The sequence below is a fragment of the Myotis myotis genome, unplaced genomic scaffold, assembly GCF_014108235.1.
Source record: "Myotis myotis isolate mMyoMyo1 unplaced genomic scaffold, mMyoMyo1.p scaffold_m19_p_4, whole genome shotgun sequence".
Lineage (NCBI taxonomy): Eukaryota > Metazoa > Chordata > Mammalia > Chiroptera > Vespertilionidae > Myotis > Myotis myotis.
This window is the reverse complement of record NW_023416346.1, coordinates 59,637,655-59,653,935: the sequence shown is the minus strand read 5'-3', so window position 1 is coordinate 59,653,935 and position 16,281 is coordinate 59,637,655. Positions and strand designations below refer to the sequence as shown.

General features: G+C 42.4%; 1 protein-coding gene across 1 annotated transcript in view; it reads right to left on the bottom strand.

Annotated features, from left to right (window-relative positions):
* Positions 1-16,281, bottom strand: part of TRMT2B (tRNA methyltransferase 2 homolog B) — a 56,417-nt gene that overhangs the window by 6,698 nt on the left and 33,438 nt on the right. Inside the window, exon 7 of the mRNA XM_036304143.1 lies at positions 16,180-16,250. Within this exon, the coding sequence (XP_036160036.1) occupies positions 16,180-16,250 (71 nt within the window). The remainder of the gene's footprint in view (positions 1-16,179; positions 16,251-16,281) is intronic.

Sequence of the window (16,281 nt, the reverse complement as noted above, 5' to 3'; positions counted from 1 at the left end):
TTTTCTCTTTCGTTTCAAGTGCCCTAGGAGCTGTATCAGTGAAGAAATTGCTTCGGCATATGTCTGAGATTTTGTTGCCTTTGGATTCTTCTAGAATTTTTATAGTTTCCTGTCGTACATTTAAGTCCTTTATCCATTTTGAGTTTATTTTATATACCACATGATCTCACTCATTCATGGATAATAGAGACCATTATAAACTTTTGAACAATAATAGATACAGAGGCAGAGCTGCCTCAAACAGATTGTCAAACTGCAGCAGGAAGGCCGGGGAGGGTTGCGGGTCAGGAGGTAGGGGGGTAAGAGATCAACTAAAGGACTTGTATGCATGCATAGAAGCATAACCAGTGGACATAAGACATTGGGGGATAGGGGAGGCTAGGGGACTGTCTAGGGCGGGGGGATAAAATGGACACATATGTAATACCCTTTGTAATACTTTAAGCAATAAAAAAAAAAAAAAAAAAAAAAAAAAAAAAAAAAAAACAATAAAAAAAAAAAAAAAAAAAAAAAAAGATGGAAGGCAGACTGGAATGACAATTGACTTGTTAAAAGGCCAGGAATTAATGACTCTCTCATCTACAGTCTGGCCTGGGTTCCTGGACCTGGATGGTGTACGAGCTATCTGGATTGCCTATAAAGGGGACCTGATGAGATGTAAAGCTTGCCTGCTCCAAACAACCCTGGGAAGTCTCAAACTTGAAGGTGCAAGGCACTGGAGGAAGTAGATATAAGGTAAGATACGGGGCTAAAAACAAGGTCTGGTTGAAGTCTAGGCACAAAACTGGAAAACATCCTCATCCTACCAAGAATGATCATCCTCCTCTAGCAGGAGACTGGAGTGTTTTATTCTCAAGAGAAAATGAACCCACAAAAGCTCTGAATTTGGAGCTTACCAAGCACAATGGTGGTGGTAGTGGTGAAGTAGAAACAGAAAGTTTCAATGTAAATCTTCATTTTTTTTTAATTAAATCTTTATTGTTCAGATTATTACTTTTGTTCCTCTTTTTCCCCCCATAACTCCCCTCCTCCCAGTTCCCGCCCCACCCTCCGCCCTCATTCCCCATCCACTGTCCTCATCCATAGGTGCACAATTTTTGTCCAGTCTCTTCCCGCATCTCCCACACCCCTTTCCCCCCCAAGAATAGTCAGTCCATTCCCTTTCTATGTCCCTGATTCTATTATGATCACCAGATTATTTATTCACTTGATTCTTAGATTCACTTGTTGATAGATGCATGTTTGTTGTTCATAATTTGTATCTTTACCTTTTTCTTCTTCTTCCTCTTCTTAAAGGATACCTTTCAGCATTTCATATAATACTGGTTTGGCGGTGATGAACTCCTTTAGCTTTTCCTTATCTGTGAAGCTCTTTATCTGACCTTCAGTTCTGAATGATAACTTTGCTGGATAAAGTAATCTTGGTTGTAGGTTCTTGGTATTCATCACTTTGAATATTTCTTGCCATTCCCTTCTGGCCTGCAAAGTTTCTGTTGAGAAATCAGCTGACAGTCGTATGGGTATTCCCTTGTAGGTAACTGAGTTTCTTTCTCTTGCTGCTTTTAAGATTCTCTCTTTGTCTTTTGCTCTTGGCATTTTAATTATGATGTGTCTTGGTGTGGTCCTCTTTGGATTCCTTTTGTTTGGGGTTCTCTGCACTTCCTGGACCTGTATGTCTATTTCTTTCACCAGGTGGGGGAAGTTTTCTATCATTATTTCTTCAAATAGGTTTTCAATATCTTGCTCTCTCTCATCTTCTGGCACCCCTATAATTCGGATGTTGGTACGCTTGAAGTTGTCCCAGAGGCTCCTTACACTATCTTCGTATTTTCGGATTCTTTTTTCATTTTGCTTTTCTGGTTGGGTGTTTTTTGCTTCTTCGCATTTCAAATCTTTGCCTTGATTCTTGCACTCCTCTGGTCTGCTGTTGGGAGTCAGCATAGTATTCGTTATTTCAGTCTGTGTATGCTTAATTTCTAGCTGGTTCTTTAGCATAACATCGAGGGTCTCATTAGATTTCTTGAGGATCTCACTACATTTATCAGTGGCTTCTAGACAGTTCTTAAGAGACCTTAAAAGTGTGGTTCTGAACTCAATATCCTCCATTGACAGGTTTTTTTTTGTCTTCAATTTTAGAATTTTATTTTATTTTATTTATTTATTTTTATTTTTTTTTAATTGCTTAAAGTATTACAAAGGGTATTACATATGTGTCCATTTCCCCCCCCCCCCCCGCCCTAGACAGTCCCGTAGCCTCCCCTATCCCCCAGTGTCTTATGTCCATTGGTTATGCTTATATGCATGCATACAAGTCCTTCGGTTGATCTCTTACCCCCCTCTCTCCTGCCCCCCAACCCTCCCCAGCCTTCCCGCTGCAGTTTGACAATCTGTTTGAGGCAGCTCTGCCTCTGTATCTATTATTGTTCAAAAGTTTATAATGGTCTCTATTATCCATGAATGAGTGAGATCATGTGGTATTTTTCCTTCATTGACTGGCTTATTTCACTTAGCATAATGCTCTCCAGTTCCATCCATGCTGTTGCAAATGGTAAGAGTTCCTTCCTTTTTAGAGCAGCATAGTATTCCATCGTGTAGATGTACCACAGTTTTCTAATCCATTCATCTACTGATGGGCACTTAGGCTGTTTCCAGATCTTAGCTATGGCGAATTGTGCTGCTATGAGATTGACAGTTTTGTCCTGTTTCTTTGTCTCCGCATTTTTTATGCTTTCTTGGTGCACCCCCTAGTGGTCTTTGTGCGCAGTCTTGTTGTAGTTAAGCCTTGATTGTTGTCAGCAATACCGGGGGTGATTTGACCTCCAGGCTAACTGGCTATGAGAGTCCGCTGTGTCTACAATGGGAGAGCTTCTGTGCTGGATCTCTAGGGCAGTGCTAATCTAGCGTTTGCCTGAGGCTATCTGGCAAATGGCTCTGTGCAGGGCTTGGGCGGGTCGGGTCCCAGGGGATCTACAGGGCAGGCAGGAGCGAGCAGTTATGGCTGCTCTCAGTCCCGTCCCTAGGGGCTCTGCCTCACAGAGTCCCAGCAACGGCTGCAAACCTCGGAGAGAAAGCTGCCTTTGAGTTCCGACCGAAGCCAGACAGTCCCGCTTCTCCCGTTTGAGTCTGGGTCCCTAGAGACTCACCGGGATCTGGAGCTCAGAGTTTGAAACTCCCTCCCGATTGAAAACAACAACCGCGCCCTCCGCCTCCAGCCCACTCCGTGTGCACTCTGCACCTTAGTATTTCACTTCAGCACTGTGCCTCCTCTGAGTCTGGGTATGATATTCTCTTTCCTCCTAGTTGTAGAATTTCCACTCAGCCAGCCTTCCTGTGGTTCTGGATGATGTCCGTTCCGTCTTTTAGTTGTTTTTTGAAGTGGTTGTTCAAGGCAGCAATCTCCGGCGTTAACCTATGGTGCCATCTTGGTTTCCTCCGTAAATCTTCATTTTTAATGGTTGGAACCAAATCCCCCTTCCATACCCAAATTCTAGAAGGCCAGCAACCTGGCAGGAAACTTGGAGATGATTTTCTCATGAAACTGAATATCCCCAGAGTAATGACCTCCTGAAAGAAACACACAAGGGAACCCCAACACATACAATTCACAGCAGTGAAGCCAAGAATCAACAAATCCATTCAAGCTGAATTGCTAATCAGTTTTTTAATGCCTCACTCTTAAATGAAGTCAGCCAAGTATCACCAACTATTTGATAAAGCCTCCATTGTGAAAGACAGTACCCAAAACAAACAGCAAAAAATCCTGAAGGAAACAGACAATTCAGAGAACAGAAAGCCCTGGCTGGTTTGGCCTGTGGACTGAAGAGTCCCAGGTTTGATTCCAGTCAAGGGCACATGCCCGGATTGTGGGCTTGATCCCCAGTAGGGGGAATGCGGGAGACAACCAATCAATGATTCTCATCATTGATGTTTCTATCTCTCTCTCCCTCTCCCTCCCTCTCTGAATTCAATAAAAATATATTTTTTAAAAAAGAACAGAAAAACACACACACATATATTACATTACTAAATTATATTACTAAAAAGAACAAGATATTATACAAAAGGAACAATCAGAGAACAAGAAAAATCTTTTGAAAACTAAAGTTAGTATAGTAGAAAAAATTATATAAAGATGTTGGCATTTATGTCAAGAAAATTTGACAAAAAGGCAAAGAAATAAAAAATAGTAGAGGAATCAATACTTGGAATCAAAATCTAAATAACAGAAGATATAGAGACAAAACAGAAAAATAAAAGGAGGTAAAAATAATACAGGAAAATTAATCACATCTGAAAGTATGCGTTTCCAGAGTGATAAGGCCTAGAAAGTTACCCACCACAATGAATTTTAAAAAGGCCCACGTGGTCATGAAGTTTCAGGGATAAAGAGATTCCCTAAAAGCTTCTAGAGGTAAAAAAGAGGGGAGAGAATGTCTACGACGTTGAAGGCTAGATGACAATGAAACCATATCTTCATGTTTATAAAGGCAAATGATTCAAACCCAAAATTTGAAATCTAGAAAAATCTCAGTCATATGTCAGGAAAGAAAAAAGACATTTACAGACATGCCAAGACACTAAAACTTTACCTCCTAGGCACCCTTCCTCAGGAAGCTAACGGAGGTGGTACTCCAGCTAAATGAGGTGTAAACCAGAAAAAGGAAGACAGGGGATCTAAGAAACAGGGGAGACAGGACAGAACAGCAAAGGGAGTCCCAGGATAACAGCCATGCAGAAGACCTCGGGAGCCTAGGATGGAAAACTCGTAGGAAAAGGTCTTCAGGGGAAAAACTGAACTCAAGTTTTTAAGCATATGGAGAATATTGATGAATGTTTGACAAAGCTTTTAAAGCATCTGGGGAAAAAATAGCAATAGGTTCATAGAAAACTAAGCCAACTGAAAAATGAGATAATTATTCAGGCCAATATAAACTAAAAGTTGCTGGGCCAGTGTGGCTCAGTGGTTGAGTGTCGACCTATGAACAAGGAGCTCATGGTTTGATTCCTGGTCAGGGCACATGCCTGGGTTATGGGCTCAATCCCTCGTGGGAGTCGTGCAGGAGGCAGATCATCAATGATTCTCTCTCATCATTAATGTTTCTATCTCTCTCTACTTCTCCCTTCCTCTCTGAAATCAAAGAAAATATATTTAAAATGACAACAAGAAAAACCTAAAAGTTGTAAAATCCATCATACCATATGGAACTATGCAGCTATAAAATGAAGTATCTATACATATAAAAGCCTAAGTGGCCATTAAGACCGGTCACTATGACGCGCACTGACCATCAGGGGGCAGACGCTCAACGCAGGAGCTGCCCCCTGGTGGTCAATGTGCTCCCACAGCCAACCTCCCATGGCCAGCTAACCTCCCATGATCCCTTCCCTGGCTGGCCAGCCCTGATTGGCCCAATAGCCGGCCAGGCCAAGGGACCCGACCTGTGCACGAATTCGTGCACCAGCCTCTAGTATTTTATTTATATATGGTGTGAACCATATATATGGTGTGAACCAAGATGGCGGCATAGGTAAACACCTGAACTTGCTGCCGTGCACAACATTAAAACTACAACTAAAAGACAAAACGAATATCATCCAGAACCACAGGAAGGCTGGCTGAGTGGAAATTCTACAACTAGAAGGAAAGAGAAAAGTGCATTGAGTCCGGTAGGAGGTGTAGAAATAATGACAGAAAACTTCCCCTACCTGGTGAAAGAAATAGACTTGCAAGTCCAGGAAGTGCAGAGAACCCCAAACAAGAGGAATCCAGAGGACCACACCAAGACACATCATAATTAAAATGCCAAGGGCAAAAGACAAAGAGAAAATCTTGAAAGCAGCAAGAAAAAAAACAGTTAGTTACCTACAAGAGAGTACCCATATGACTGTCAGCTGATTTCTCAGCAGAAACTTTGCAGGCCAGAAGGGAGTGGCAAGAAATATTCAAAGTGGTGAATAGCAAGAACCTACAACCAAGATTACTCTACCCAGCAAAGCTATCATTTAGAATTGAAGGTCAGATAAAGAGCTTCACAGATTAAAAAAAGCTAAAGGAGTTCATCATCACCAAACCAGTATTATATGAAATGCTGAAGGGTATTCTTTAAGAAGAGGAAGAAGAAGAAAAAGGTAAAGATACAAATTATGAACAACAAATACACATCTATCAACAAGTGAATCTAAAAATCAAGTGAATAAAAAATCTGATGAACAGAATAAACTGGTGAATAGAATAGAATCAGGGGCATAGAAAGGGAGTGGACTGACAATTCTCTGAGGGAAGGTGATGTGGGGGTGCGGGAAGAGATTGGACAAAAATCATACACCTGTGGACGAGGACGGGGGGGGTGTAAAAGCGGGGGGGTGGGGGGGAACCGGGTGGAGGGGAGCTATGCAGGGGGAAAGAGGAGCAACTGTAATAATCTGAACAAGGTGCTGAACAGTGTCCACATTAAGCTACCTTTCAGCTAAGAAAAGGGGAAATACAAATATGTTTTTGTTTCTTAAAATAAGCAAAAATGCCGAAACCGGTTTGGCTCAGTGGATAGAGCGTCGACCTGTGGACTCAAGGGTCCCGGGTTTGATTCCGGTCAAGGGCATGTACCTGGGTTGCGGGCACATCCCCAGTGGGAGATGTGCAGGAGGCGGCTGATCGATGTTTCTAACTCTCTATCTCTCTCCCTTCTTCTCTGTAAAAAATCAATAAAATATATTTTAAAAAAAATAAGCAAAAATGAATAACAATTGTAACCCATAGAAGGAGGGTTCTAACTTGGTAACGGCTGCAGAGATGAAAGACTACTTTATTTTTTTAAATATATTTTTATTGATTTCAGAGAGGAAGGGAGAGGGAGAGAGATAGAAATATCAATGATGAGAGAGAATCATTGATTGGCTGCCTCCTGCATGCCCCCCACTGGGAATCAAGCCCACAACCCAGGCATGCGCCCTGACCGGAATCGAACCCAGGACCCTTCAGTCCACAGGCTGATGCTCTATCCACTGAGCCAAACCAGCCAGGCTGAAAGATTTACTTTAAATGAATCTTTATTTTGCAGATTTATCTCTGGAACCATGTAAACATATTTTTTAAATTATAAAACAAAACTTAATCAAAAAGAAAAATAATCAACCCATACAAATTGAAAGCAAGCAAAATGAAAACAAAACAAAAACACCTATGTTTCAAGTATTAAGTTAGTGGCTTAACCACAAAGAAATTATTGCAAGAGGCACAATGATTTGACACTAGACAGAAACCCTGAGCTCTTTTCAGTAATCCTTTTTTGGTAATAATATTGGTACTGTTATTCTGAAATTATATATGGATGAAATAAAAAAGTAATTGAACTAATCTTGTCAGGACTAAAATTGTATTGTGAGAGACAAGAAATAAAAATATAAAGCAGCCCTGGCTGGTGTGGTTCAGTTGGTTGGGTGTCATCCCATGCACGGAAATATTGCAGGTTGGATTCCCGGTCAGGGCACATGCCCAGGTTGCAGGCACGATCCCCAGTAGTGGGTGTGCAGGATGTTTCTCTCATCAATATTTCTAACTCTCTATCCTCTCCCTTCCTCTCTCTCTAAAAATCAATAAAAAAGTCTTTAAATATACATATTTAAAGAATATATATAAAAAGCAAAGGCTTTAAGTAAAAATTACAATTCTAAATTTGATTTCACTAATTTGATATCATTATGAACTCATGATATATTTTCTCTTTAAAAAATATTCCCTAACTGTCTACTACAAAGGTCTTTGAAATATGACCAACCCAATATAAATGAGCACCCCCTGGCACCCATACTGTGAGCTTCAAATACAATTTCCCACTAAAAGAGATAAGAATTCCTTGAAGAAATGGCTGACTGCAAGTCTCAGGCAGAAAATAGTCTTAGATGGGCTAGAATTATCATTCCAGAACTACCAGAGCCATCTAGAGCTCTGAGGCAACTTAAAGAGGTTCCAAATGGCCAAAAATGTAACAATTTGAGTACCAAAAATAGTATCTGCAGTAGACTAAAACATATCAATTTTATTAATAGTCCATGAATTCATAATTATAGTCCATGAGTTCAAAACAAATGAATAGGGCATGATAGACTCAGAATATCAATGCATTACAAAGCCTCATGAAATAATGGATCTAGAGACAGTGATTACCAATAACTGCTAAAACCAGTAGGTGAAAAGTTGATGGAAAACTTTTTAATGATTGAGAACAGGCTGATGACACCTGAATCCACTGTTCAATCTTAACATCAGAGAGCCCATGAGACACATATTCACAAAAACAATCACACCAAAAAATCAAACCTAAATCTAATCAACACACCAGATCCACCAGTTTATAGGAAACACAGGAGACAGAGGAAAAAAGTGACATCATGGGGATTCAATTGGCAAAATCCAGAATGTGAGAATCTCCACAGGAAAACAAACCAGTTTCTTCAAAAAATAAATTACAAGGACAAAAAAATGAATTAAGGGGGATGTTACAAATTAAGAGAGACTGAAGAGACATGTTAATTAAACACAATCTGTCTACTCTGTTTGACTACTGAACAAACAACTATAAAAAAAATCAAACCATTTATGAGATAAATCAGCATAAAATCTGAACATTTACTGGACATCTGATGATATTATGGGATAAACATTTATTTCTAGTATGGAGTTACATTTAAAAATTAAGTCCTTTCTTTTAGAACTCACGCTCAAGTATAGTATTTACATTTTTTATAATATAATGTCTGGAATTTGCCTCAAACTAATCTAAAGGTAGAAAGTAGACGAGAGTATAGATAAAATAAGATTAGACACATTTTGGTAAGTTGTTGAAGGTGGTAATGGGTATATTTGGTGTGTTATATCATTCTCTACTTTCAAATATTTTTAATTTTCCATTATATAAAATGAAAGAAAAATTTGTACAATAAAGAAAAATAAAATCTTAGTATACCTAGTTGGCTCAGGAGTGAATATCTACATAGTCATAACAATATAAACATTAAATATTATGCTATAAAAATAGAAGACAGGTAGTTTGGGAGGAGAGACAAAATAAGAGAGATAAATTCTTACATGTCATAACTGGAAGTCAACATATAATCTGTAAATTTGACAAATCATGATATATTAGAATATAATAATGTACTATTTAGAAATATGAACACCAGAAGACATAGCTACAATAATGGCTTTTGTTTCTCAGGAGCAAGACTCAAGGTAAGAGGGGTGGGACAGAAGAGCACCATTTTTCCTTTCTAACCTATTAGTATTATTTGACATTTAAAACTATGTACTTGTATTTCTTTGATAATATTTAAGACCCCCTTCTAATTTTTGGTGCTCTGACAACTCCCATAAAATTCACATTCTGAGTTAATATATTTAAACCTCAAATTGGGGCAGACTGCCGAAACCGGTTTGGCTCAGTGGATAGAGCGTCGGCCTGCGGACTGAGGGGTCCCGGGTTCGATTCCGGTCAAGGGCATGTACCTGGGTTGCGGGCACATCCCCAGTGGGAGGTGTGCAGGAGGCAGCTGATCGATGTTTCTAACTCTCTATCTCTCTCCCTTCTTCTCTGTAAAAAATCAATAAAATATATTTAATTTAAAAAAAAGAAAAAAATTGGGGCAGACTAGGGTTATTCTATGATCTTAATGGAATGGAATGACACAACCAGTAATAGGGGAAGGGAAACAAAGGTACAAACAAATTGAGAACAGCACAGCACATGCTCTCTGTCTGTCTGTCTGTCTATCTGATACTGTTATTATTTCAATGGGTATCTGGCCTGTATTTAAGTATCTACTGGGTTGGATCTTAGGTCCAAAACAAATTCTGCAGGGAAGAGGAATTCGTCTGGATGGATGTAGAGGGTAGAAATTTGCCCAACAAAAGCTGAAAGGGCTAGAAACTTGGGTAAATATTGCAAAGAGATATTCAGTCACCAAACACTTGATAAGGACCAACTATGTGTTTGAATCTGTGTTAAATGCTAGGCTACGAAGTTAAATAATACACAGCTACTACCTCCACATCCATTGTGGGAAGCGCCAGGACATGACAATGCAATATGGTGTAACAAGTGCTACAACAGAAGATATGCAATGAGAATCCCTAATCAGACTGAGGAGTCAAAAAAGATTTTCTACAGAATCTGATGCTTTGAATGCAAAGCATAAGTAAAAACCAGGCAAAGAAAACTGAGGGCATTCTAGAAAGAGGGCAGCCTCCGGCAGGAATTAGATAGGCTGGCAGTATATCTCTGGTTCAATACAAATGGAAAGAGGAAAGAATGTGAGGATGTAGCAGGTGATGAGACTAGGGACCTTATCATGAAGATCCTTAAGGGAAAATGTAAGGAATTTAAAATTTATTTTAAACTTTATCGGGGTCCTGTCTGGTGTGGCTCAGTATCTAACAGTGGCATCCCTGGTTTGATTCCGGGTCAGGGCACATGCCTGGGTTGCTGGCTCTATCACCAGTAGGAAGCATACAGGAGGCAGCCAATCCATGTTTCTCTCTCACACCGATGTTTCTCTCTCTCTCTCTCTCTCTCTCTCTCTCTCTCTCTCTCTCTCTCTCTCTCTCTTTCTCCCTCTCTCTCTTCTCTCTCTCTCTGTTCTCTCTCTCTCTCCCCCACTCTCCCTCCCTCCCTCCCCTCTCTCCAAAATAAAAAAATAATTATTTCAAAAGCTATTGGACAACTGCTGCAGAATTTTAAGAAAGAGAATGGTATGATCTCATTTGCATTTTAAGGATGGCTCTGGCTGCAGTGTGGAGACATGGAGGCAGAGGGTTGGAATTAGTGGAGCCAATTTGGAGGCGAGAGAGGATAGTAGCTTGGAATAGAGTGGTGCTGGTGATGATGGCGGTGAAAACAGAGAGAAAAGGATGAAGTCAAGGTATTTTTAGAAAGGAAAACTGATAGGACTTAGAGAATGATTAAATGTGGCTGAGGAGGAAGGGGTAATTAGAACAGAAGCCAAAAAGTAATAGAACAGAAGAGACTTAGATGACACATGTTTCTAGTACATGATGCTACCATTTAATAAAGTGAGAATAAAAGAAGCACATCTGAAAAGAGAAGAATATAACTTTCATTTAAGGGCACTGGTTCTCACCTACGGGTGACTGTGCCCCCCAAAATACATCAATACATCTGGAAACATTTTTGGTTATCACAACTAATGGCATGTAATAGGTAGAGGTCAGGGATGCTGCTAAACATCCTACAATGTACCTAAGAGCCCCACACAACAAAAAATTATCCAGCCAAAACCGGTTTGGCTCAGTGGATAGAGCGTCGGCCTGCGGACTCAAGGGTCCCAGGTTCGATTCCGGTCAAGGGCATGTACCTGGGTTGCGGGCACATCCCCAGTAGGGGGTGTGCAGGAGGCACCTGATCGATGTTTCTCTCTCATCGATGTTTCTGACTCTCTATCTCTCTCCCTTCCTCTCTGTAAAAAATCAATAAAATATATTAAAAAAAAAATTATCCAACCACCCTAGCTGGTTTGACTCAGTGGATAGAGTGTTGAAGGGTGGGACTGAAGAGTCGCAGGTTTGATTCCAGTCAAGGGCACGTACCTCAGTTGCAGGCTCAATCCCTGACCCCAGTGAGGGCATGTGTGGGAGACAATCAATCCATGTTTCTCTCTCTGTCTCTCCCACTGCCTTCCACTCTCTCTAAAAATCAATGGAAAAAAAATATTTTCAGGTGAGGATTAACAAAAATAAAATTATCCAACCCAAAATGCCAATACTGTGGAGGTTGAGAAACTTTGATCTAAAGCAATGCTGATTTGAAGAACTCTGCAGGACAGCTAGGTGAGGACATTCAGCAGCCTCCTAAAGCTCAAGAGGGAGCAGGAATGCAAATATAATTGACCCTTAAACCACACAGGTTTGAACTGTGTGGGTCCACTTATATTAAGGTTTTTCTCAATAAATATATTAGATAATTTGGGGAGATTTGCAACAATTTGAAAAAAAACTCACAGACAAACCTTACGATTTTAAAAAATAACCTTTTCTTTTCTCTAGTTTACTTTATTATAAGAATATAGTATATAATACTACTACACACAACTATTTATGCTATTGGTAAGACTTCTGGTCAACAGTAGGCTATTAGTAGTTAACTTTGAAGGAGTCAAAACTTATCTGGAGATTTTCAACTGCTCGGCGGGTTGGTGCCCCTGATCCCCACATTATTCAAGGGTCAACTGTATAAGTTTAGGACTTGTCAATTTACCGTGGTCATTCCAGTCATCAGCTATAGTTGGGTATAATCACCCATGAATATATTCAAAAAGAAGGCCAAGGACAGAGCCCTGGGGGACACCAACACTTATAGTGGGAAAGGAGAAGAGGAAAAGATCCCATGAGAAAAACTAAGAAGTAGCCAGTGAGATAGGAGGAAAGCCATCAGAAAATGTTATCACAGAAGCCAAACAAAAAGTGTTTCAAGGAGGGAAGTGAGAATAATAAGCAGTGCCAATGGCAGAGAAAAATTGAGCAAGTTAGGAGCAGAAAGGTTCCATTGGATTTGGCAAAATGGAAGGCACTGATGACTTTGGTAAGATCAAGTTCCACGGAGTGTTGAGGGCAGAAGCAAGAACCATCAGATTAAAAAAAAGATTAGATATATTTAACATGTTTATGAACTAAAGGAAAGGAGCAGATGGAGGTGAGGGGAAGGAGGTAAAGAAACAGGAGAGCCGAAACTGGTTTGGCTCAGTGGATAGAGCGTCGGCCTGCGGACTGAAGGGTCCCAGGTTCGATTCTGGTCAAGGGCATGTACCTCAGTTGCGGGCACATCCCCAGTAGGAGATGTGCATAAGGCAGCTGATCGATGTTTCTCTCTCATCAATGTTTCTAACTCTCTATCTCTCTCCCTTCCTCTCTGTAAAAAATCAATAAAATATATTAAAACAAAAAAAGAAACAGGAGAAAGAGGGTGCGTTATGAAGGAGCAAGATCCTAAGAAAAGGAGATGATTTCAAGTTGGTGTTTTAAGGAAGGAGAGCATCAGATAGGGAAAGGACCAACAGCCTTTCAACTGATAGGAGGGGAGGAGGAATAAAATTTCAGCAGAGTTGGTGGATGGCAGGAGAAGCAGCTAAGGGAGTTATCATCCCTTAATTTTCTTTTTTTAATAAGTTTAATCTTAATTTTTTATTTTATTTATTTATTTTAAGAATAGTTTACTGGTTTTTAGAGACAGAGGGAGAGGGAGATAGAGAAACATCAATGTGAGAGCACAACATGGATCAGCTGCCTTCTGCATGACCCCTAAAGAGGATCAAGCCCACAACCCCTTGACAGGGTATCAAACTGGCAACCTCCTGGTGCACGGGACAATGCCCAAACAACTGAGCTACACTGGCCAGGGCTGATAGCTTTAATTTTCCAGGGAAGAATCAAGAATGCTCATCTGCCAAGAGCAAGGGTAAAGGCAATGGGGTAGGAAATTTGAGGAGAGGTTAAGAGTTTAGAAGAATTCTTGAAGTGAATGGGAGAAGAAGCTGACAAGGGTCATGTAGGGAGATTTCTAAAGACTATCTTACCAAGGGAGCTGTGTCCCAGCAGGGAACTCTTGGAGGTCATGTTGTGTTCTGTCAGAAGGCATTACCCAAGTGTCAGAAACTGAATTATTAAGAGGGTGGGTGCTGGTAAGAATTATCCTAATATATAAAAACCCAGGGTCTGTAATGACCGACCAAAAACTCGACCGAACACCAGAAGTCAGTCCTGCAGTCAGTGCACAACCCAGCACTGACTGCTGCGGGTGCAAGTGCAGTGACCCAGCACTGACTACCGAGGGCGGCTGTGCATAAGGCCCAGAGAGAGGCCCAGAGAGAGAGGAAGGGTCTGATCTGCAGCCTCCATGGCAGCTGTTGATTAGCCATTGCGTCTCTCTTTCTCTCTGGGCTTTGACAGCAACCGCACCTCTGTTTCTCTCTCAGCCTCTCCAGGGGCTGCTGATCAGCCCTGCCTCTCTAATCAGGCCCAGAGATAGGCCTGGAGACACTGACTGGCATAGAAACTGACCAATCAGAACTAAATCTGGGTCAACTGCGAGGAGCCAATGGTTGCCTTGGAGATGGAGCTTTTGACACTGACTGGCGTAGAAACTGACTAATCAGAACCAAATCTAGGTGAACTATGAGGAGTCAATGGCTGCCTAGGAGGTGGAGCTTTTGACGCTGACTGGCATAGAAACCAACCAATCAGAACCAAATTGGCTGGCAGGGGAGGGCACTTGGGGGTGAGATCAGGCCTGCAGGGTTGGGCAGTTGGGGGTGAGATCAGGCCAGCAGGGGAGAGCAGTTAGGGGTGATCAGGCAGGCAGAGGCAGGTAGGGGCGATCACGCTGGCAGGGGATAGCAGTTGGGGGCAAGATCAGGTTAGCAGGGGAGGGCAGTTGGGGGTGAGATCAGGTCGGCAGAGGAGGAGAGTTGGGACAATCAGGCCAGCAGGGGAGGGCAAATGGGGGAAAGATCAAGGCCGGCAGGGGAGGGCAGTTAGGGGCAATCAGGCTGGCAGGGGAGGGCAGTTAGGGGTGATCAGGCCAGCAGGGGAGGGCAGTTAGGGGCAATCAGGCAGGCAGAGGCAGTTAGGGGTGATCAGGCCAGCAGGGGAGAGCAGTTAGGGGCGAGATCAGGCCGGCACAGGAGGCCAGTTGGGGCAACCAGGCCAGCAGGGGAGGGTAGTTAGGGGCAAGGTCAGGCCGGCAATGGAGGGCAGTTGGGGGCGAGATCAGGTAGGCAGGGGAGAGCAGTTGAGGATGAGATCAGGCTGGCAGGGGAGGGCAGTTAGGGGCAATCAGGCAGGCAGGCAGGTGAGTGGTTAGGAGCCAGCGGTCTCAGATTGTGAGAGGGATGTCTGACTGCCGGTTTAGGCCTGATCCCAGTGGACATCCCCCAAGGGGTCCCCGATTGGAGATGGTACAGGCTGGGCTGAGGGAACACCCCCCCCCCCCGTGCACGAATCTCATGCACCGGGCCACTAGTCTCAGTCTGTGTCTCTCTCTCTCTCTCTCTCTCTCTCTTTCTCTCTCTCTCTCTCTCTCTCTCTATATCTATATATATATATATAAAAGCCCAGTAACTGTTACAGCGGAACGACTGGAACAACTGGTCGCTATGACGTGCACTTACCACCAGAGGGCAGACGCTCAATGCAGGAGCTGCCCCCTCGTGGTCAGTGCACTCCCACAGCGGGAGCGTTGCTCAGCTAGAAGTTGGACTCACAACTGGCGAGCGTAGTGGTGGTGGCAGGAGCGTCTCCCACCTCCATGGCAGCACTAAGGAGCAGCGAGCCAAGCGGTAAGAAGTGAGCAGGAGGGTGGTAAGGAGAGGCGAGCAGGCGGGCAGTAAGGAGTGGCGAGCTAAGCTGTAAGGAGCGAGCAGGTGTGTGGTAAGGGGTGACGAGCCAAGCGATAAGGAGCAAGCAGGTGGGCAGTTAGGAGCAAGCAGGCAGGCAGTTAGGAGCAAGGGGTCCCGGATTGCAGGAGGACACAGGCTGAGCTGAGGGACCACCCCCCATCCACGAATTTCGTGCATCGGGCCTATAGTCAGGTAATAAGAATGTTAGCTGGGAGTTATCTTTAGTCATCACGAGTAGGGCTTTTGCCTTAAGTTCCATGAAGGTAGGCACATGTCTATTTGAGTCACTATTAGATCCCCAGTACCCAGCACAGTGCCTAACACATAATAGGCACTCAGTAAATAGTAGGTGCATGAAACAAAAGTACATAAAAATATTTCAGAGGCCAGCTTCCTGATGGAAATGCCTTACCACCACTACAACATCTCTCATGATAGTTCTCAATTCTGTTCTGCTGAAAATACTAGCCTTCCAAATATTTCAGATACCTGCCACTTGCTATACTGCCCTCAGCAGTACCTCTCTTTCCTAATAATTTCCTCCTATTAAAATTCCTCAGATGTCTGACATTTGTGATAACTGATGCAGTTTTCTCTTCTCCTTTCCACCCTCCCTGAAATTAAACACTAGCAATGTTCTCTACACATTAAGAAGTATGCTTTCAGAACAGAGCCTCACCTCCCCTGAAGCAGCTCTATTATTAAAATGTCAGGGAGGCTGCTATTCCAGACTGCAATGCCCCAGGTCATCTTCAACCAGCCTTAATTCCTTATTACCTGGGCCACTTGACTGTGTTTCTCAGGGATGTTTTTCAGATGGTTAGACCGCACACAGACCATGTTTCTGTCTATGGAAAGAAAAATAATTTGATTTATAAA